The 24,104-nt window shown below is 39.6% G+C and overlaps 1 protein-coding gene across 2 annotated transcripts in view; it reads right to left on the minus strand.

Annotated features, from left to right (window-relative positions):
* Positions 1-24,104, minus strand: part of CXADR (CXADR cell adhesion molecule) — a 66,641-nt gene that overhangs the window by 32,842 nt on the left and 9,695 nt on the right. For both annotated transcript variants that reach the window (XM_039480459.2, XM_039480458.2), the window contains exons 2-3: positions 7,554-7,720; positions 3,275-3,479 (exon numbers count right to left, since the gene is read on the minus strand). In XM_039480459.2, the coding sequence (XP_039336393.1) occupies positions 3,275-3,479; positions 7,554-7,720 (372 nt within the window). The remainder of the gene's footprint in view (positions 1-3,274; positions 3,480-7,553; positions 7,721-24,104) is intronic.

Below are 24,104 nucleotides of genomic sequence, written 5' to 3' on the forward strand. Positions count from 1 at the left end.
TACACTTACTGTTGCCACTGTGATCTGGTGGCACGCTGCAGTGTGAGTAACCACATATGTCCAGGAATGTTAACTGTGCATGTTCTGCTCTTCAAAACAACTCTGTCTCTTTATATCAAAAGGTTTCAATAAACAGGCCCTTTCAGAGCTCCAGGGGAAGGTGCTGGTGATATGTGGCCACAACAGTAACCTTCTATCAATTCTCTTTGTTATCATTTCCCACTTCCGCTGCTTCTTTACTGAGCTGCATCCACATACACTTTTGCTGTGTCTGAAAGAGCAAGGCAGGCATGGCAATGGAGCAAGCTATAGCAACATGCTTCCCCTCACATCCAGAAGACTAACAGTCACCTGTTTGGGTGAATGGCCATATAACACACAAGCTTAATGAATGAACTGGCATCATACTGTGAATGCCATGATGGCAGCTACTTCAGATTTCCCACAAAAGAACCAAAGCATTAGGCAGAGCCACTACCAGTGAATCGAATGAGCTCCAATGACCACCACTCAGTTGGGTCACTAGAGGGCACTTCATCTTATCTTTTGCCCCAGACTATCCAGGCAGAATTTCCAGGCAAAACTAATAGATAAACTTCAATCCCATTCTCACCTTCAAGAGAATACAATTCTGGTGGTTTCTCCCAGGAGCAGTCATGACTCATCTAGAAACATGGAAAAAAGGGCTACAAGAAATCCTCTGGCTCTGACACAACCTCGCCCAGATCAGAGTATCAGTCATCCTTACTTCTCTTCAGCAATCACTTCCCCGCTTTCTCCTCTCATCCCCAATTTATCCCTTTTCTCTCTCTCCCTGGTTTGAATTTGAGGCTCACTTGGCTCTGAAAGGAGTGACTCAGGATGAACTATGTCAATGCTTCGCACTTATCCATTCTCAGGAATGAGATGCTGGGGTTGGAGGTTTTATGTAAAAAGGCCATTCCTACTGCTGGGCAGTCATGGCTCCTGACATGAGTGCACTGAGCCACTTTATGTGCCATCCCTGCCACCCAACTCAGGTGCCTTTTGGGATATGTGCTGCTGAATGCTGTAATGATCGCTTCAGTAGAGAACTGCAAATGTGACCCTGAAGCTGGTCCCACAGGATCCAGACAATACACAAACACACAAATATGCTCACCACAACTCTTCTGGGAATATGTGCCAACCCCATTCATCCCAGTGTACCTGTCCCATCAAACAGGGGTTTCACAATAAATAATTCTGATAATCAAGTATCTTCTGCTTCATATATCATGGACCAGTTAATATTCTGTATATATCTTCCAACTCAATACTTTCTGGAGAGCAGTGTTAGAAGAAAGTATAGGCAAGGTTATAATCTCAGGAATTCCTGGGTATGTGGTAAGAATTCCGACCAGGTGTTAATCTTTTACTTGCTTATACATTTATAAAAAAGAAAAGCTACTCCATGTTTACTCAATGAAGTCACAGAAAATTCGAATTTCCAACATTACCATATTTCTTTTTCTGGTTCCTTGTTCAGATTCCCTTACTTTTACACCACAAGAAATATTTTTAGTTAGTGTGATTCAGAATGATGCATTTCGCCAGGATCCCTTCAGGTGCCCACTCAATGATGCTGCCAGCAGATGACTGTCTTATCTACCAAGACAACCCATGAATTTACCATTAAGGTATACAAAAATCCCCACTCTTGCTCCTAGTTTCTAGGAAAAGTAGTTAAGTGCTAGGTCTACTCCTAGGAGGAGTAGTTAAGTGTTGGGTGCCCAAGCCATCTTGAACATTGCTCTTTAGAGAGTATTCTTATAATCCCAGCACTTTGGGTGGCCAAGGTGGGTGGATCACCTGAGGTCAGGAGTTCAAGACCAGCCTGGCCAACATGGTGAAATCCTGTCTCTACTAAAAATACAAAAATTAGCCAGGGGTGATGGTGCATGCCTGTAATCCCAGCTACATGGGAGGCTGAGGCAGGAGAATTGCTTGAACTCAGGAGGAGGAGGCTGCAGTGAGCACAGATTGTGATACTGTACTCCAGCCCGGGCAACAAGGACTCCATCTCAGATAAGATAAATTAAGACCAAAATAAGGAGTATTCTTTCAAATATTCTACCCTAGCCCTAATCAGTTCTCTAAACAGAAGGAATGAGGTAAATGTTGATATGGGAGTCCTGTCCAGATCAGTTATTTCCAGTCATCCTAGACAATTCTAGGAATCAGCTTTTCCCATGAAAAGTCAATCCCCAAGTATCCCCTAAAACATGAGAACAGTGGAATTTACTGTCATAAAATAGAGAGCTACACAGCTGTGTTTTTCTACATGGTAGCCATTTGTGTAAAGTTCACCACAGTATGGTTTTAGGAATACATTTACGAACTATTAGCTTTCAGTTTCTCAATTTAAAGGGATTAAGAGTGCTTGTAGACATCACAGAATCTAAAAAAGGATAAGAAAGTGGCAGTCCTTGACCGTTTACAAAGCAGTTTACACTATCTCCCTCTTAAATATCATAGAGAGACCTATAAGGTATCACAGTGAATGTCTCATCTACTCGCTTTGATGATTAAAAAAAAAATGATGCCAAGAAGTTTAAATAACTATGTGATGACTAATGGCCTTAACGTGAATTCAATATTTCTTCTTTCATATATATATATATTTTTTTAAAGATGGGGTTTCACCATGATGGCCATGCCGGTCTTGAACTCCTGACCTCAGGTGATCCACCCACCTCGGCCTCCCAAAGTGCTGGGATTACAGGCATGAGCCACCGCGTCCGGCTCTTCTTCCATATTTCTTTACCTCCATTAAAAATGCTCAAATTATTCACCATAAAAACATTATTTATTGTTTGGGTAATATGGGTAAAAGCTATAGCACACATAACAAACATTTTTTAATTGAATGAGATCTGATAGGTTTAATACCAAATGGTAGGCTGAGGCCCAAGGAAATAATGAGGTTCTACACAATTCTCAGGGCAAATTCTGAGGACAAGGAAAAACCCTAGATCTAAGTCCTGCCTCAGGGTTCTTCCTCCATACCACAATACTCCTTCACTGATTTTCAAACTCATGAATTTCACAAAGAAGCTGATCACTTCTTACTTTTCCTATCCAAAAACAAAAGCCAGTTTTATATTTGATGTTACCCAACATAGAAGTACTTCAAGTGTTTAAAATTGTTATTCTAAAAAATTAAGCTTTGTCTTATACAAATGCTGCTACTATAGTACTATGACTAATCATCCTGTTACTCAGTAACCTATTAAGACAAATAAAAATAACTTACCAAGAACTACCAGCTGAAACTTCTTATTTGCAACACCAGGAGCTTTTTTCACTTTGCACTGATATGTGCCAATATCTGAGAGCTGTAAATTGGTTACATTTATTGATGCATCACCAGATTTGAGGTCATTACTCGTAAAATGCACTCGTCCTTTCAGGTCTGGATAGTAGTCATCATACATTTTGTCTCCAGAATATAAAATAATCTAAAAGAAAGCCAAAATTAGACGGGGGGAAAAACAAACAGACTTAAAAAAATTGTCTCTTAAAGGAGCTCTAGATACACCTACTGCTACAGAATCCTCCCCTCAAAAAGAAAAAGAACACAGTATTATGGAGAAACCTAAAAGTATCCAAATCACAGAATGAAATAAATAGAAAGGAATCAATGTGATCCTTGGGTACAGTCCCAAACTTCCATTTTTAATGGGGAAACCAAGACCCAGCAGAATAAAGTAGTAAAGCCCTATACCGTACTAGAGAGCAATTTAGTAAGATTGGGAAGAACACAGATTTGCTCATTCATTTTGTTTTGTTTTGTTTTGTTTTTGAGACAGAGTCTGGCTCTGTGGCCCAGGCTAGAGTGCAATGAATGCTGCAATCTTGGCTCCCTCTGCCGCCCAGATTCATGTACTTCTCTCCCTCTGCCTTCCCAGTAGCTGAGACTACAGGCACGTGCCACCATGCCCAACAATTTTTGTATTTTTAGTAGAGACGGGATTTCACCATGTTGGCCAGGCTGGTCTCAAACTCCTGACCTCAAGAGATCCACCCTCCTTGGCCTCCCAAAGTGCTGTGATTACAGGTGTGAGCCACCGTGCCTGACCTGCTCATTCTGATAGACTATTTTTCATCTGCCTCTGAGGCTGTAGCTTGCCAACCAACTGTAACAAAATCAAGCACCTACTGCTCCCTGCCCCCAAAAAAGGCTTATCATAATTTGTCTGTGGAGCCTAACAAGAAAAACAAAAACCAAAAAACTTTGTTTGGTCATTATACTAAGTTGGAGTTACTTAAGAGTTCTAGACTCTAACAGATAAAATCATACAATAAACCTCTTAAGATATGTGTACCCAGATTAACAAGAACTTTGAATGAATCTTCTGTAACTAAAGCAAAGACCATTGCCTAATCCACTGAGTTTTCTGAACCATGCTTATAGCCTTTGATGGCAATTACTAAAGGCTGGATGATTTAGAGGGCAAACAAAATCTGTGTTTGGAATATTTTCTTGGAAGAGAACTGTAGTAATAATCTCTAACAATCTCTAACATTAATTTAACACATTTTATAAGGTTTTATATTTGCTCATCTCTTCATTCTGGTTATGAGAGCCATGGGCCAAAGAGCAGTGATGCCAAAACTCAAATAATAATCAGGAAACATGACTACGGCCTATGTCCTACAGATAATTTCTTTTACCTGAGTGCTAATTACGGGCAGTATAATCAGAATAAATGTCATCCAAGAATACTGTTTTCCAGGTTTATTCTGTCGAAACTTCCTGAGTGGAGGAACCTGGGTTCTCTTCTGTCATCTCCATCCCAACCACACTGACCCCACCCTAACCCACCAAAGATCTTTAATTTATATACGAACTGTGTGCATCTAGGTTGTGCTCAGTACCAGTTTGTTAAATAAATTAAAAAAGTAGTTGATTTATCTGTTGTGAAAGGTCATAGAGTTCAACCTGTTGTACTTCCAGTAGCTCGTTATGCTCCACACACACGTTAGGAGTCTTTTAAGGGGGGCTTGAGAAATAAGCTGCATTCCTACTGTTGGTTATTTTATAAGCTATCTTCATATCTTCCCAGAAAACAATGTAATAAATATTAGTTAAGAAACGGGGAATTTACCATGCAGTTTTACATGTCTTCACTGACTCCCCTTCACAATCCCGCAGGATGATGGCATTGTGCACATTGAACACTTAGGCTGAGGAAAGCAGAGGCTCTCACTGATCAGCATTTGCCAAGTCACACAACAAAGGTGCAAACCAGATCCATCTAACTTGGCACAGTACATAACTATCATCTCAATATCACTTACATGCTTAGGAAATGCTTGTGCATACGGTATTTCGCTGAATTCTTATAATGACCCTGGGTTGCTAGGTATATCTGTTCTTACTTTGCATGTGAGGAAACAGGTTTATGAAATATGGGAGGCAGCACAGGAGAGTTCAGGTTTGAGAGTCAGTGACCTGGGTTTAAATCCCAACTGCATTTGTTGCTAGCTATGAGACTCTGGGCATGAAAATCTCTGGGCCTCTATTTCCTCCTTTCATGTGTATGATAATTCTCACCTTACTATGTTGTTTTAAGTATATAAAATACTGCCCAAGCACACAGTTTATAGTAACTGCTGTCTAAAGAGATCACACAAGGAATAACAATGCAAATTTCTCCAGCTCAGTCTTTCAATTCCTAGTTTTTAACCATTCTGTCTACTAGCTGAAATATATTGAAATAGGGGCTCAGTTAACATATGTAGCTTAAATTCTACATATGCGTACATCCTCTTCTGCATCAATCTCTCCCTAACCCTTTTACCTTTCTTTTGGCCTGATATGACTGTGTTTTAAGTTAGAAGCTAGGTTTTTAACCCAGAAATGGTCACTCCAAGTCCAGTCCCAGTTTGACATTTATCTTAAAACTCCTGTAGACAGCAAAGCCATGCTTCTCACTCAGCATAGAAGACTTGAGGTTCTCGTCCCATTAACAGACGCACTAATGGCTCAGGGCATACTGTGCTTCTGGGTCTCTACGTGAACCTTGTCACAAGCTTCACTGACAAGAAGCACTAAAAACCCATGTTCTCCATATGCATCCAAGGCTTCCCCTGTCTTAAGCAGGGGATCAAAGTCCTAGGCTCTAAAGAGGGATAGGCATTGCACTGGCACAAGAACAGGGAACGGCAGGACCTTAGATAGGAGCTTGTACTCTAGGTGCCAGCACCTCCAGAGAGAGAAGGGAGAGAAGGTGGAAAGGGCCAGGGTCAGGGGGAGGTAAGAGAAAGAGTGAATAGGGTAACATGGCTGAGTGATAAAATGAGTCAGGCTCGATTTATTTTGCTTAGGGAACCAGAAGGAAATTCTGGTAGCAGAATCAGGGAAGAGGTTACATCCTTGCGGGGGGTGGCTCTAGTTACTCACAACTTGAGAAATCACCTTAATTATTTCCTCCGGATAAACTTCAAGGGCAAACTGACTGGATTTGCTAAAAATATGAATTACGTAACTGCACTGATTCAGCCATTAAATGGAAGAATGTAACTTGCCACTTTTAAATATCCCCGTCTTTTACATGAATAAGTACATATAAAATTTCTCTTACAAATATATGTATTACTATATTTACCTAAATATTTGGACTTGTTTTCCTCTCCCCCATCTAATATAATGTATTAATATTTTTTTTTAAATTAAATGTGACAGACAAAGCCAATGTGCAACATTCTAAATAAAGTATTCTGGAATAATTTAAAAGGCAAAATATGATGTCTATACTAAGAGGTGAGATTACTAGGCATGTTTCCTCCTTTGTGCTATTTTTGGCTTTCCAAGTTTTCTACATTAAACTCTTATTACTTTGATTAGGGAAAATACTGAAACAATATTTTAGTATTTTTAAAATTTAAGTATTTTATAGATTATTTTTTGCTCTAAAGACTTCATTTGTAGGCTGGGAAGTTTTAAAGTCAAAGAAAAAAGTTAATTTAAAAAGACAATTTTGTTTTTTAAGAAATGCATTGTACAGGATATTTAACTTGAAAAAATAAGGAAAATAGACTGTAATATTATGTACTTGTTACACTATAGCTAATGACCCTTCTACTACTGACAGAATCCTTGTGTAAAAATTTCAATTCCGTCTAACCTTTAATAACAAAGCACAGTTATTTGCCATCTCTTAACACATGACACACATTCCTGTCTCAGCATCATGCCTACTCCATCTAGGCCTCTGCTATTCCCTGCCTCAAATCCAGATTGTCAAAATTTTCATAAGTTCCTCTTCCTCCCTGAACCTTCTCTAAGAACTCCAGTGACCTTTTCCTCTTCAGTAACTTTAGGCCACTCATTATCCATTTCCCTCCATTACATATGTGTCCTCAATTTCTACCAGATCGAGTGCCTTTCTCACCCAGACCATAAGCCTAAGAAGTAGGGGGCTTCCTTCCTCACTCCCTGCAGCCCATCCATGTGACTGGCAAGGTGATGGACACATCAGATAGTTGCACAGACAGCTGCTAAGTGAGCAAGGATATATCAAACTTACCACTTGATCCACCACCTGATTATCAGCTGGTGATATCAGCCACTCGATGTCCAGTGGTCCCTGGTCTTCAGGACTAAGCGTAAATTTGCATGGCAGATAGGCAGTTTCCCCTCTGGCTTTTTCAATCATCTGTTCAGGAGTAGTGATACTCAAACTTCTGGTGAAATCTAGAGAAAGAAATGTACACAGGACTAAGCATTTGCTATTATAATGGCAGCACACACAGCTCCCTGCAGCCATTCAGAAGCAGCACACAGATGCGAGGGATACAGGATGGGGTTTGGGTCCAGAGGAATGGAATCTACACTCAGAGATGCCCAATTTTTAATTTGTGTGTTTGTAAAAGTACAATGACACAATTAGTATCATCATTTTTGTTTTTTTTTTTTTGAGACAGAGCATCACACTGTTGCTCTGGCTGGAGTGCAATGGTGTGATCTCAGCTCACTGCAACTTCAGCCTCCCAGGTTCAAGTGATTCTCCTGCCTCAGCCTCCTGAGTAGCTGGGAGTACAGGTGCATACCACCACGCCCAGCTAATTTTTTTGTATTTTTAGTAGAAACAGGATTTCACTGTGTTAGCTAGGATGGTCTCAATCTCCTGACCTCGTGATCTGCCCACCTTGGCCTCCCAAAGTGGTGGGATTACAGGCATGAGCCACTGTGCCCAGCCAAGTATCATCTTATTTGATACAATTCCCCTAAAGAACACCGAACTTCCTGACATTAGATAAGTTTCTGCTAGTAAAGGGTCTCTAGAGGCAAGCTGATATTTAAAACTGAATTTGGCTAGAATCTCTGAAAGGTGAGTGATATAGTTTAGATTTGTGACCTTGCTCAAATTTCATGTTGAGTTGTAATCCCCAATGTTGGAAGAGAGGCCTGGTGGGAGGTGACTGAATCATGGGACAGAATTCCCCCTGGCTGTTCTCATGATATTGAGTGAGTTCTCAGGAGATCTGGTTGTTTAAAAGTTTGTAGCACCTCCCCATTCTCTGCTCTGGCCACGTAAGACGTGCCTGCCATGATTGTAAGTTTCCTGAGGACTCCCAGCCATGCTTTCTGTACAGCCTGCAGAGCCAATTAAGCCTCTCTTCTTTATAAATTATCAGTTTTACATATTTATTTACAGCAGTGTAAGAATGTACTAATATGGTCAGCCATGTCATACAAATGCAAGGCTACACTAATTCATGCTTACCACAAACACTGGGAACTAAGTCACTGTCAGCAGGGTATATGCTGATCAATTGTGACAGTTTCTGCCAAGGCTTCATTAAATTTGTATTAGATTTAATTCTATAACCTTCTATTGAATGCTTAAAAATATTTCTAAGCAATAAGTTTTGATAAGGATAATTCAAAAAGAAAGAAACACTGTCAATTTACCTATCTTTTAAAAATCTTACTACAAGAATGTTATGAAAAAAAAAAAAGAAAATTTAAAAAAAAAATTTAAGGCCAGGCATAGTGGCTCACACCTGCAATCCCGGCACTTTGGGAGGCCAAGGTGGGTTGATCACCTGAGGTCAGGAGTTCAAGACCAGTCTGACCAACATGGTGTAACCCCATCTCTACAAAAAATACAAAATTAGCAGGACATGGTGGTGTATGCCTGTAATCTGAGCTACTCATGAGGCTGAGGCAGGAGAATTACTTGAACCTGGGAGATGGGAGGTTTCACTCAGCCAAGATCACGCCATTGCACTCCAGCCTGGACAACAAAAGCAAAACTCTGTCTCAAAAAAAAAAAAAATTTATTTTTTTTTAACCAAATAGTTGACTTCATAGCACCTACCCAGCTACTCGGGAGGCTGAGGCAGGAGGATCGCTTGAATCGAAGAGGTGTAGGCTACAGTGAACAAAGATCATGCCACTGCCCTCCAGCCTGGGTGACAAAACAAGACTTCATCTCAAAAAATAAAAAATAAAAGGCAAATTTAGTCTGTGAGTGAAAAATCATATAAAACTTTTTTCCGGCCGGGCGCGGTGGCTCAAGTCTGTAATCCCAGCACTTTGGGAGGCTGAGGTGGGTGGATCACAAGGTCAAGAGATCGAGATCATCCTGGTCAACATGGTGAAACCCCATCTCTACTAAAAATACAAAAATTAGCTGGGCATGGTGGCACGTGCCTGTAATCCCATCTACTCGGGAGGCTGAGGCAGGAAAATTGCCTGAACCCAAGAGGCGGAGGTTGCGGTGAGCCAAGATTGTGCCATTGCACTCCAGCCTGGGTAACAAGAGTGAAAACTCCATCTCAAAAAAAATAATAATAATAAAAATAAAAAACTTTTTTCCTATTCACACTATAAAAGCATGTGCAGCACTAGTTTGTCACATCTATGGTTTACTTGTGATTACTCAATGTTTTCTTAAGTCTAAATTCAAACATCTAAAGTATGCATAACTGCAAGTTTCACCACTTTCTGTTGAAGAGCAGCTCTACTATTTGGAGCGATGTCACCTGACTCTGACAGCCTTCAGAGCTGGATGGTGACCTGGAAGAGGCCCTAAGCACTAAGATATGGTCAGTGCATGGGGCCTGCTTCTCTCTTCCTCTCCCTTTCCTCTGCTCCCACCAAAAAAATAAACACATTAGAAGAAAATTAAGAGTAAATCAATCCAAAGTCCTAATTCCCCACAGTGACTATCTCGATGCTGTTTTTCAAATAAATTTTGATAGAATACTCAGCCCTAGTCCAGACCAGCTCTCTGCAGCCCCACTGTTGAGTCCGTTAATTTTCCATCCTAGCCTAGTCTAACCAGCAACCCATGGGATCACAAATATATGATTTTGTTTTAAGCCTCTCAAGTCTGAGTTGGTTTGTTACCCAGCAAATACTGATAAGACATCATCCAAACCTACCGATCCAGCCCAAAAGTCCAACTACTCTGGCCTCCATTTCATGCCCATGTTTCTATTTAAAAGGATATGATTTGGTATTTATGTGTATAACTTCAAGTGTTTCTCCTATTTAACCTAAATAAACTCTATTATTTCTAATAATTTCATTCTTACTTCATTCATTAAGTCATTTCTACCTCTCTACCCTACAATAATTTTTCTCTCCTCCTCTATGAACGCTGATTATACTTTGCTTTCTACCCTCTGTATCACTTACTCAGCACTTAGCATATGTTGCCTTGAAATTTTTTTTCTAAATAAATTTTATTGACTTAGTAGCATCCAGAGTTGTGTCACACCTTCTATTTCATTTTTCTTTTTCTTTTTTTTTTGAGGGGTGGGGGTGGGGTCTCACTATGTTACCTAGTCCGGTCTCTAACTCCTGAGGCTCAAGTAATCCTCCTGTCTCAGCCTCCCAAAGTCCTGGGATTATAGAATTGAGCAACTGGCTTGTCACATCTTCTAGACGTTCAGAAACTTATCTTCTTCCTATACTACCTTGTATTTCTAGGACCTTTTGAAATGCATGTTCTGATTTACTATTGAATTATTAGCTCTATTAGGGCTGGAAGAAATTCCAGCTACCTCTTATCTCTGCTGTAGTTCTTTGCACATAGTAGAAAAGAACTGGTGAGTGGATTATAAATTTGATAAATTTTATAAATTTAGTTTGGTTAGTAATACTTCATGCATCAAATAAGATTAAGAATAATCTAAGTACACTTAAAAATGAAAATCTCATTCCAAAACAAATAAAAAAATAGTTCAAATATGAGCTAAGAATATATAAGTGAGAACGAAAAACTTCTATCAATAACAATGAAAACTTCCTGGTTACTGTGTGCTTTTAGAGTTTTCATTTTGTAGAGATCAACTAGAAATGTAAAATAAGGCCAGGCTCAGTGGCTCACGCCTGTAATCCCAACACTTCAGGAAGCTGAGGCGGGTGGATCATGAGGTCAAGAGCTCAAGACCATCCTGGCCGACATGGTAAAACCCCATCTCTAATAAAAATAGAAAAATTAGCCAAGTATGGTGGCATGCGTCTGTAATCCCAGCTACTTGGGAGGCTAACGCAGGAGAATCACTTGAACTAGGAGGTGGAGGTTGCAGTGAGCTGAGATTGCACCACTGTACTCCACCCCGGCGACAGAGTGAGAATCTATCTCAAAAAAAAAAAAGTTAAATAACTTCAATTAGACATCTAAATTTGAAAACCTCCAAATTCATGCTCTCAGTACTTATACTACACAAAATGATCAAAATAAAATGCAACTTAGTTTTCATATTATCTTTATTTCTTGTTTGATACATATAAACTAATTTAAAAAGACTGCCTTAAAATATATATGTGTAACAAAATAAAAAGATATATGTCAAACTGTTAATAACAATTACTTTTGAGAATTAAGATTTTAAGGAAGATGATTGCCCATTTCTGCTTTATTCATTCTGAGATTTTTTTAAATGAGCACGCTGCTAATGGTATTTTAAAATGATTTTTTAATGACTTTCAGGGTTTTTTTTTTTTTTTTTCCCAAAAAATGGTTAAAACCTTCAATTCCTCTTCATTGTGTTGCACTAGAAATAAATTAAAATCTTGAGATCATATAAAACACTTCCTGGGTTTCCTAGCAACACTGAAGGGCCTCTTTTCACAGAGGCATAGTTTTTCAAGTGCTGAAGTATGCAACAGACACAAATTATATAAGACAAAAGACAGACATTTGGTCTCATGCAGCGTCCCTGGGCATCTTTCCTAACACTGCCCAATTTTATTAATGTAGCAAATAGATTAATAATTTAACTTGCAAACTATTTGCAGGTTCAAATGCTGTTTAAAAAGTAAATCAAATACCAAATCTTATCATTTTATCCAAATTTATATTCAGGATGTGATAAAATATGCAGCACATTATTAAGCTACAAGTATTTGCAGAGTCTAGTTAATAGTGCACAGCGCTGGATCATATTATATAAATAAACAGACTGAACCACATCCCATATTGGCAGTGACTGAAATAACATTTCCCAGTTTTCTGCTTGCTTTTCTTAGCTCCAGTTTCTAAATCACTTGGTTCTTTAGAGCTTCTCTTTTGCACAGTCTGACTTATATCTGAGCATCAAAATGACATGAGTTCATCAAAGAGTATTTTTTTAGCCCTTGATATCACCTCCTACTAAGGCCTTAAAAGATCTGTTTCCACTATAACACTGGAAACAAACCAGAGATAATTAAAGAAGCTATTCTTCTAGGAGGGTGGCAATGTTATGAACTTTACAATGAAGAAATCTGGTAGACATCACCTTAATCAAATAATCAGAATTACCTTCACTAGAACAAATGGGCATCAAGTACCTTCTGTTTAGAAAAGAACACTGTATTACTTCTGTAGTATTGCATACCAAGTCAAAAATGCATACTTTAGTCATGAAAAGACATGGAGGAAACTTAAATGCAACTGCATATTACTGAGTGAAAAAAGCCACTCTCAAAAGGCTACACACTGTACAATTACAACTATATGATATTCTGGAAAAAGCTAAACTATGGAGACAGTACAAAAATCAATGGCTGCAGGGGAAAGAGGGAGGGGTAGAATAGGTGGAACACAGGATTTTTACGGCAGGAAAATGCTTCTGTGTAATACTACAATGGTGGCTACATGTCATAAATTTGTTCAAACCCAGAGAGTGAACCCTGATATAAACTATGAACTCTAGGTGATAATGATATGTCAATACAGGTTCGCCCATTCTAACAAAGGTACACTCTGGTGGGGAACGTGTTGACAAGTAAGGGAGACTGTGGTATGTGGAGGAAGGGGGTATAGGGGAACTCTGTGCTTTCTGCTCAATTTTACTATAAATCTAAAACTGCTGTACAAAATAAAGTCTATTTTTAAAAAAGACTAACGAGAGCATACATTTATAATTAAAGAAATAAAAATTAAAATAATGTAACATCGTATTTCAAATGTAAAATTGACAATGATTAAAAAGATTCAATAAAGCCAATGTTGGCAAAAGTGTTGGAAACCATGGCAACATGGAAAGTAAATCAGCACAACCTATTGCCAGCACAGTAGAAGACCTGTGAAATGTCAATGTTTAACCCACTTTTAGGAACTGCAGCTGAACTCTCATAGGTGAACAGCTTCTATGTATAAGGATATTATTCACTGATGCACTCTGAAACAAAAAACATCTGAAAACAACCTAGATGTCCAACAACAGGCAGAAAAATCACAGTAAGAAATTCAAGCTCATCTACCTCAGACAAAGAGTGAGGGCAAATATATCAGGTAGAACCAGTCCTCTCCAGCAAAAAGATGTGACTAAAATTTGGCTTCTGGGTAGTAACACTGACTTTCTCTCATATAAATAGAAGTATGACTAAACATTGCCAACTTCAGGTTTAGTTCCATTCACCTGACAGCAAATACAATCACTGAATCCAATTAGGTTTTTCAAAAAGAACGTAACATTCAACATATAATATGTATACTAGTAAATATGCTAACATAATAAAAATAATTTTGGGGGGACAGTGGTGGACTAAATCATGTCCCTTCCAAAATTCATATGTTGAATTCCTAACCCCCAATGTGACTGTATTAGAGGTAAGGCTTTTAAGGAGTGATTAAGGTTAAATGAGGCCATAGGGTGGCACTCAGAACAGATGGAATTAACACCTTTATAAGAAAAGGAAACACTGGAGCACTCTCTCTGCCACTGAGGACAGAGGGAGAAGTCAGCTGTCTGCCAACCAGGAAGAGGGCCCTCACCAGAAACCAAATTTGCTGGTACCTTAATCTTGGACTGCCCAGACTCCAGAACTGTGAAAAAGCAAGTTTCTATTGTTTAAGGCATCTATGGTATTTTGTGTTGCTATTTTGTCTATGGTATTTTGTTACGGCAGTCTGAGCAGACTAGTACAGACTGCATTCAGTTTCCCAGGGCAATGAAGCTTCCCATCATGGATAAGGTATACTGTTCAACTGGACACGAAGTTAATGAATTCGGCAAAAATTCTCAAGAAGATTTAGACATATTGGGAATTCACAAAACAATGGAAAAATGTAATTTTCAATCTATAGCCAATAAAGACACGAGAGAACTGCTTGGCTGGTCCTTCTCAGGAGAAAAAAAAAATGTATGCACATTAAGATATAGAGGTGCACAGGAATTTAAATTTACTGCTTATCTGTAAGTCAAGCATTATGCAAAGGGCTTTACATTTATTATTTCGTTTGATCCTTACAAAACCTGTGGAACAGGCATTCCAGGCAATGACATCAAAGAACTGCTTCTTATGCGAAATCCAAGTAAACGCTGAATAACACTAGTTACTTAATCCAGACTAAGGTGGAAGAAGAGGGAAGTAAAATATCATAAAGGCACCGAAATTAGAAAAAATGAGGAAATGAGACAAGAAAATTCAAGAGCAGGAAGAAATCTGTTTAGGTAATAAGGATATCCTATTTACTCCTTGGGCCACTAACAATGCTTTCATCACAGGCACTTTTCTCACTTTACTGAAACTGCCTTTTACTCTGTGTCCTTCTCTCGCATGCTGCCCCCAGTGACTATTTCACATTTGACTTTAGAGGCAAAGATTATGCTATCCTTTATCATCACGAGTTTTCTTTAACAGAGCAAAATTTAGGGTACTTGGCATTCAACAAACATTTGTTGAATGAAGGTTTTCTTTTCTCCATCACTGAGGAAACAAAACAAAAGGAACATTTTGAAACATATTTTCTGTGTTTTAAATCTATCCCAGAAAGAGAATAGATGAAAAGCCTGACCAGTGATGGCATATGCACAGAGATTTTAAACATCGTGTCTCACTGCAGAATCCAAGCAGTGACAGAGAGGAGCTAAGAATTATGAGTTAGCAAACCACATAATCTGTCTTGAGATTTAAGCAGTCAACAAAGCACTTTGTTGCAACAATAAAACAGCAGATTTTAGATGCCTGGAGATAAGCAGATAACAATTTTGGGATCTTTGAGGGAAGAGGCAGGCAAAGCAAGGTTTACAGGCACAAGTACGTAAGATAAGGGAAACTGCTCTAGGAATGAATGATGGCATATTTCAAAGTAGTGAAAAAAAAAAACCTGACAAAATTAACTACAACAATGAAATTGATTTGATCTGGGGCCAATCATAAAATCAACAAATCAAGACAAATCAGTCCACATTTGTGGAACACTGTTGGTACATGCTTTTCCTTCTATGTCTAAAAGTCCCTTTTCTCTCTTATTCTACCTTCTTCCCAGAGAGCACCTCCAGCCACTTATCAAAATACATTTTAGGCCTGGCAGGGTGGCTCACGCCTGTAATCCCAACACTTCAGAAGGCCAAGGTGGGTGGGTCATTTGAGGTCAAGAAGAGTTCAAGACCAGCCTGGCCAACAAGGTGAAACCCTGTCTCTACTAAAAATACAAAAATTAGCTGGGTGTGGTGACACATGCCCATAGTCCCAGCTACTTAGGAGGCTGAGGCAGGAGAATCGCTTGAATCAGGGTGGCAGAGGTTGCAGTGAGCTGAGATCACACCACTGCACTCCAGCCTAGAAGACAGAGTGAGTCTGTCTCAAAAGGAAAAAATAAATAAAAGTACATTTTACTTGGCAGCTCACCTCGGAAGTTCCCCTGATACCCACAGGCAGTGTTAATTGCTTCCTCTTCTCTTTTATACAACATTTCCTCGACTATAGATATTTACATGTCCCTATTCTGAAGCACACATTAACTTAACCAGAAGTGTCAGTGCTTTCTCTCTGGAGGGTGTGTCCCAAGATTTATTCAGTCAGCCCTTTCCCTTCCAGCCTTGGACAAGTAGAAGGAGGAAGCTCAGAGCAGAGGGAAAGTGAAATGAAGGAACTTTCTGAAAGAGGAATGGTGATGGGAGAGAGGGCCACAGGCACGGGAAAGGAGCCTTGGGATGACTGTCCATCCAGGGAAGCAAAGCAATCGAACAATGAGGCCTAGATGGGAGAAACAGCTCAGAGGGAAATGAGCAAGCCTGGTCATGTGCTGACAGAAGGAAAGGCAGGATACTTATTTCTTAAGGAGAAATTTGTTAGCAAATCTGGTAAGAAACTAACATTGATGCTACTCTATATATAGTTTAACATAAGAGAACTATGCTAAGAAAAACTTTTATGGGGTATCTTCTAAAATCACAACTACAGATTCTTCATTCTATAGATGAAAAAAAGCTGTGTTATTTTTCAGCTATCTCTAGGACAAAATGAAGGAAAAAAATACACACTGATATATGATTCTTCTCAAAATATCTAGAGCTATTCCAAAGAAATTAACAAAAAATGAAAATTTTACAAATAAAAATAAGAGGCTTTTTTTTTTTTGGAGACAGACTCTAACTCTGTCACCCAGGCTAGAGTGCAGTGGCACAATCTTGGCTTACTGCAGCCTCCACCTCCTGGCTCAAGCCATCCTCCCACCTTAGCCTCTCCAGTAGCTGAGACTACAGGTGCATGCCACCATGCCCCACAAATTTTTGTATATTTTTGTAAAGATGGGGTCTCACTGTGTTATCTGGGCTGGTCTTGAACTCCCAAGCTCAAGTGATCTACCTGCCTGGGCCTCCCAAAGTGATGGGATTACAGGTGTAAGCCAATGTGCCTGGTCAATAAGAGGAATCTAGATGTATATTCCAAAGTCTTACATGCTTGTTTGATTGCTTGGAAAGAGGATATGACCTTAATACCAAACGTTATGAAGAATTTAATATTGAGCTTTGTGAAAAATGTCAAAACATGTCATAAGGGTTACTATTTTAAAGAGAGGACACATTCAGTAGCATTGTTGAATTTGGCTCACAGAAATTAGAATACTTACTATAAAAACACAATAATATGGCTCTCCCCTATAACAATCCCACCACTTTGGGAGGTGATGAAGAGGGACGATCACTTGAACCCAGGAGTTCAAGACAAACCTAGGCAACACAGTGAGAATTCATATTTACAAAAAATTAGCCAGGCATGGTAGATCTAAGCAGGGTAGATCATAGTGAGAGCTCTTATCTACAAAAATCAAAAAATTAGTCAGGTGTGGTGGCACATGCCTGTGGTCCCAGCTACCAGGGAGGCTGAACTGGAGGCTCACTTGAGCCTGGGAAGTTGAGGCTGCGATGAGCCATAATTGTACCTCTGGTGCCAGCCTGGGTGACAGAACAAGACCCTGTCTCAGCACACCCAGTAACAGTCAAAAAATGATTCACTTTAAAGAAATAAGTTATACAAACCAGGAACCAGTATTTTTTTTGGTAGTGGGGGTGGGGATGGAGTCTCACTCTGTCGCTCAGGCTTGAGTGCAGTGGCGTGATCTTGGCTCACTGCAACCTCCGCCTCTCGAGTTCAAGCGATTCTCCTGCCTCAGCCTCCAGAGTAGCTGAGACCACAGGCACACACCACCATGACCAGCTGATTTTTGTATTTTTAGTAGAGACAGGGTTTCACCATGATGGTCAGGCTGGCCTTTAATTCCTGACCTCATGATCTGCTTGCCTTGGCCTCCCAAAGTGCTAGTTTTACATATATTTGAAATTTTCCATAATAAAAAGAATAAGAAAAGAAAATCACAATGAGATGGCACTAACACATCCACCAGAATAGTCAAAATGAAAGAAGGCCATGATGAGGATGTAGACCAACTGGAACTTTAACTTTCTTTCTTTTTGAGATGGAGTCTTGCTCCATCGCCCAGGCTGGAGTGCAGTGACACAATCTCAGCTCACTGCAACCTCCAACTCCCAGGTTCAAGTGATTCTCCCTGCCTCAGCCTTATGAGTAGTTGGGATTACAGGCACCTGCCACCACGACCGACTAATTTTTGTATTTTTAGTAGAGACAGGGTTTTGCCATGTTAGTCAGGCTGGTCTCAAACTCCTGACCTCAGGTGATCCGCCCACCTCGGCATCCGAAAGTGCTGGGATTACAGCTGTCAGCCGTCATGTCTGGCCACAACTGCAACTTTCATACTCTATTGCTTAAAGTGTCAACTGGTTCAATTAGCTTTGGAAAACTGATAAGCAGTACCAAGTAAAGCAAAACTTATGTATAAGGATAATGCCTCGGTAGTATTTTCATAATGGCAAAAAAGCTGGGATAAAGGGAGTATCTGCTAAAGTGATATTTGCGTATAACCTACAGGACTCAGAAATTCCATTGATAAGTAGAAATTTATTTGCACATGCATGAAAACACACATAGGATAAAGTCACAATAGTATCTTTATAATGGCAAAAAAGCTAGGAAAAGGGGTTCAATAGAATAAATAAATCAATTGTAGTACATTCACATAATACCATACAGCAATGCAAGTGAATAAACCAAAGCTACAAAACATGAATAATCTTACAAACATGAGAAGTAAAAGAAATTAGACAAAAAAGACAAAATGTAAAATTCTATTTACATAAAACGTTAACACTAATCTACATTGTTAGAAATCAGAAAAGAGTGGAAAAAATGTGAAGGGGGCTGGGTGTGGTGGCTCATGCCTTTACTCCCAGCACTTTGGGAGGTCAAGGTGTGTGATCACTTGAGGTCAAGAGTTCAAGACCAGCCTGGCCAATATGGTGGAACCCTGTCTCTGTTCAAAAAATACAAAGGGGCCAGGCACGGTGGCTCACACCTGTAATCCAAGCACTTTGGAGGTCAAGGCGGGCAGATCACCTGAGGTCGGGAGTTCAGGACCATCCTGATCAAACATGGTGAAACCCCGTCTTAAAAAAAAAAAAAAAAAAAAAAAAACAATTAGCCTGGCGTGGTGGCGTGTGGCCATAGTCCCAGCTACTCAGGAGGCTGAGACAGGAGAATCACATGAACCTAGGAAGCGAAGGTTGCAGTGAGCCGAGATCATACCACTGCACTCCAGCATGAGCAGCAGAGCAAGACTCCATCTCAAAAAAAAAGAAAAAAGAAAAAAATATTGAAGAAAGGGACTGGAAGGGGCATGACAGGGCTTCTGAGACGTGGGCTGGGTTCTATTTCTGCATCAGGTTGCTCGGTATGTAGGTGTGTCCACTTTGTGACACTGCTCTACCCCATACACTTACAAAAATTAATTCTCTCTCTAAACCGTGTGGTCTTCTGTGTATGTCGTAACTTCCATTAAAAAGCTTTACTTAAAAATAAATTTTAGAATGCCTGAAGGAATAAGAAACAAGCAAACTTAAATTGTTTTTGTTAAATATACAACGTTCTAATGCTTTAACAATGTACTTAAAATTGAGACAAAAAGGGGGCTGGGCAAAGTGGCTCCCATCTGCAATACCAGCACTGTGAGAGGCCAAGGACGGTGGATCACCTGAGGTCGAGAGTTCGAGGTCAGCCTGACCAACATGGAGAAACCCGTCTCTATTGAAAACACAAAAAATTAGCCGGGCATTGTGGTGCACACCTGTAATCCCAACTACTCAGGAGGCTGAGGCAGGAGAATCACTTAAACATCGAAGGTGGAGGTTGCAGAGAGCCGAGATCGTGCCACCGCACTCCAGCCTGTGAAGCAGAGTGAAACTGTGTCTCCAAAAAAAAAAAAAGATAAAGACAAAACTGGACAACAAAAAGTATCTCCCCAATCCACACAGCTGTGCCTCACACTTTGTGAGCAGGAGCAAAGAAACTGTAGAACTGATGCATATCAGGAATGGGGGCTGGAGTCTAACCAGGATTAATAAAGAAACTCTGGTTTTCAAGTAGTCAGAAGACCAGTGTGAGGGTTGGGGAAGGGTCTGGAGGTCTCACTGATATTAAGGAGAAGGTGTGATGCAGAGTGAGAAAACTGGGAGGCATGACATTAGAGTTCACGGTTTTAGAACTGAAGATCTAAGCATTAAAGGGTCTCTGGTTAAGTTTGGGGGGGGAAAAACCCAAAGCATAAGGAGAGGGTTGCCTAAATAAAATGGCTAAAAAAATCACTGTATTTGAAAGGTCAAGAAAATGTGGTGTAAGGATGCTAGAAAAGCACACTGTAAAATGTAAATACTAAAATGCCACATAATGCTGGGGGAGGGGGTGGATATGAAGCTGAGTGGTATTTCTTGTCGACAAGGAGAAGCAACTCCAAGTTAGGTACAAGCAGAGGCAGAAGTCTCAAAGGATGAGGGGTTCCCAAGGTGGAGGGAAAAATGGTTTAGCGATGCCACTTAAGGGCACAGAAGGAATAATGAGAATATCTTACATTTTTTTAGCTAGCATATCTGCTATGATTCCTGCCTGGCTCTGCCTGGTACCATAGCTGCATGAATAATTGTCTGATTCCTCCCTCCGGATTTAAGCTTGCCAAGAGTACTGGAAGTGTTACTCATTTATATCTCCTGAAGCAACTATTACAATGCCCTGCCTGTAAGTACACATTATATTATTTATTTACTCTCAAACTTCCACAGGAATTGAGCCTGCTTATAAGAAATATTTAATACAAAATATACAAAGCAGGACCAGAAAAAATGTAAATGACAATGGGAAATCAGATATGGGGAGGTAAAAAATAAACATCCTGGTAGAGATTTGCTGAACTGGACTGTGACTCAACTCTTCCCCCCTCTCCCTGCACACAGACATACTCATCTTGGGGGAGCATTCGAATTCCAATTCTGGTCAAAATCCTTCTTCTTGGCTGGTCTAAAAGTAGTGAATTATTTCAATCAATTGTTCACAGCCAGTTACAGATCAAACCCTTTGTTCTTCTCTTTCCCTCCTTCTTAATACTGCACTTGACTAGTCAAAAGAAAAATTAAACTATTCTCCTTTTCAACTGAAATACTACATTACCTTCCCCATATTCTTTACTACATAGATCTTAATTTCAAAATTCTCTGGCAAAATAAATGCAAATAGGGTATTTTGCATTATGGGTAAGGCAGATTGGTTGCCATGGTGAATATTTTCATCACCTTCATAGAATAATATGTGTCACACCATATAAGGAAATCTTCCTTTGCCTTCCTGCTCAGAGAAAATCTCAAGCTCACTTCTCTTCCTTTTCAATTAACATGAGACAGGAAAAGTGACCATTTAGCAAAACAAAAACAAAAACAAAAACACCCAAAACCCACCAGATGAAATGTCTTATAAAGATGAGATCACAGAAAATAAGAAATTCAAGAAATAGACACAGATGTTATTAGCAAAATGAACAAACAGTGTATTCCCTTATAGAAAAATCCTAAAGTTAATGAAGGTTAACTCCAACAAGAAAATTATCCCTGTTGTGAGCATGTCTAACTTGACTGTCTCAATCTTGGCTTAAGTTCCTTTTTAATACCACTAAGCGACTTCAAATTTCCCCAGCAACCATTACCTGGGCCCTTTCTTTCCTGCTTATTTTGCACCTCTCCATAAATGCGTTTTTTTCCCCTGAAGGCAAGTTAAAACTATAATCTTTATGCATACACTTTTCCGCTTTATACTCAAAATGTGATTGCCTTTAACTATGGAATAACGACAGCTGATATAATTTTGTGTGCCTGTAACAAATGTTCAAATGATTACAAGAGATTAAGAAATAAACTTTATTTTAGCTCATTGCTAACAAAAAATAAACACTATATGACCAAAAAAATAATAATAACTATTTTAGAAGTAAAATCTCATGAGAACAATTCCAAAGGCATGTTCCATTTGAGAAAGCTGTTCTGATGGCACACTGCACCCATGCTTCTTGGGTTAGACGTTCGAGGACTATGGTGGAAGGTGACCGGAACTAAAGCTCCAAGTGCTGACCAATACGGTAGCTGCTGGTACTTGAAACGAGGGTAGTGCAAATGAGATGTGCTGTAAGTCAAACACTGACCAGATTCAGGCAAAGCATGAAAAACATTTTAACATCTCAGTATTTTTCATTTGATTATGTATGGAAATAAGCATATTTGGTATGTTTTGTGTTAAACAAAATATATTCAATTTCACTTCACATTTTTCTTTTTGCATTTTACTGTGGCTACCAGCAAATTTTAAATTACATATGTGGCTTGCATTATATTTCTGCTGGACAGCACTGTTCTACACCAATGCCACAACTGCCTCGGCTTTAGGACTTGTTTCCTATGAATGAGAATAGAATGTGTCCTTTTTATCCCAAGGTTAAGAGAGTGGCTCTAAATGAGATGGGTGTGGAATTGTCTTTAAAAATAAGATATGAGGCCGGGTGTGGTGGCTCAAGCCTGTAATCCCAGCACTTTGGGAGGCCGAGGCGGGTGGATCACAAGGTCGGGAGATCGAGACCATCCTGGTCAACGTGGTGAAACGGTGAAACCCCGTCTCTACTAAAAATACAAAAAAAAAAAAAAATTAGCTGGGCATGGTGGCGCGTGCCTGTAGTCCCAGCTACTCAGGAGGCTGAGGCAGGAGAATTGCTTGAACCCAGGAGGCGGAGGTTGCGGTGAGCCGAGATCGTGCCATTGCACTCCAGCCTGGGTAACAAGAGCGACACTCTGTCTCAAAAAAAAAAAAAAAACAATAAAAAAATAAATAAATAAATAAATAAATAAAAATAAGATATGGTCACTTTGCTAGTTCATTCTAAAAGTATCTGCTTTCACACTGTACAACTAAGTAAGTTAAGTCTTCTCAATACTTCCTACAGAACTACCCTGGCACAAAACACAGTCAAAAGTTTGTGGCTGGTCTTTAGAGAAATCTCAACTGTCCAGTCTTCAAGAGTTTAATATACTTGTAAGAAAGACTGAAGAGAGTGACAGTCACCCCAACAACTGAACAAAGGCAGGGCTAAACAAATTTGGCTCATTGTCTCTGTATGTTCCCTGAGAGAACCTCAAGTGTATAGTCAAACCACGCTTCCTCTGAAAAATGTATAAAACTTACATAGAATACACATCTAACTGTGGGAAAGAGAAAAAGTAACTGCATTTAGTTATGCTGTTTCTTTTTAAAATCTTAACACACTTTTATTTCTTTTCTTTTCTTTTTTTTTAAAGATGGAGTCTCACTGTGAAGTCCAGGCTGGGTGCAGTGGTGCAATCTTGGCTCACTGCAACCTCCACCTCCCACTTCCAAGTTCAAGCAATTCTCCTACCTCAGCCTCCCAAGTCGCTGGGACATGAGCCACCATGCCCAGCTAATTTTTGTATTTTTTAGTAGAGACCGGGTTTCACCATGTTAGCCAGTCTGGTCTTGAACTCCTGACCTCATGATCCACCCACCTCGGCCTCCCAAAGTACTGGGATTACAGGCATGAGCTACCGAGCCCAGCCAACACACATTTTTTGTTTTTGTTTTTTTCCAACACACTTTTATTTCTTAGAAGTAAATGAAATTAAAACCATTCCCATTCCATTTTGTAAGAAGTATCTTTGAGATGGGCATGGTGACTCGTGCCTGTAGTCCCAGCTACTTGGGAGGCTGGGGCAGGAGAATTGCTTGAGATGGAGGTTGTGGTGAGCCAAGACTGTGCCACTGCACTCCAGCTTGGGCAACAGAGTGAGACTTCATCTAAAAAAAAAAAAAAAAGTTACTATTATCTCCTTCCTTTTTCCTATCTTCCCTTTATCAATAGATCAAGAAACAGTCTTTTTTTTTTTTTTCTGCAAGCACCCTGACAATTGAAATAAATTGCAAATACTGCTGAGTCAAGTTAAACTCAAAA

This window comes from Saimiri boliviensis, chromosome 18 (genome assembly GCF_048565385.1).
Source record: "Saimiri boliviensis isolate mSaiBol1 chromosome 18, mSaiBol1.pri, whole genome shotgun sequence".
Classification (NCBI taxonomy): Eukaryota; Metazoa; Chordata; class Mammalia; order Primates; family Cebidae; genus Saimiri; species Saimiri boliviensis.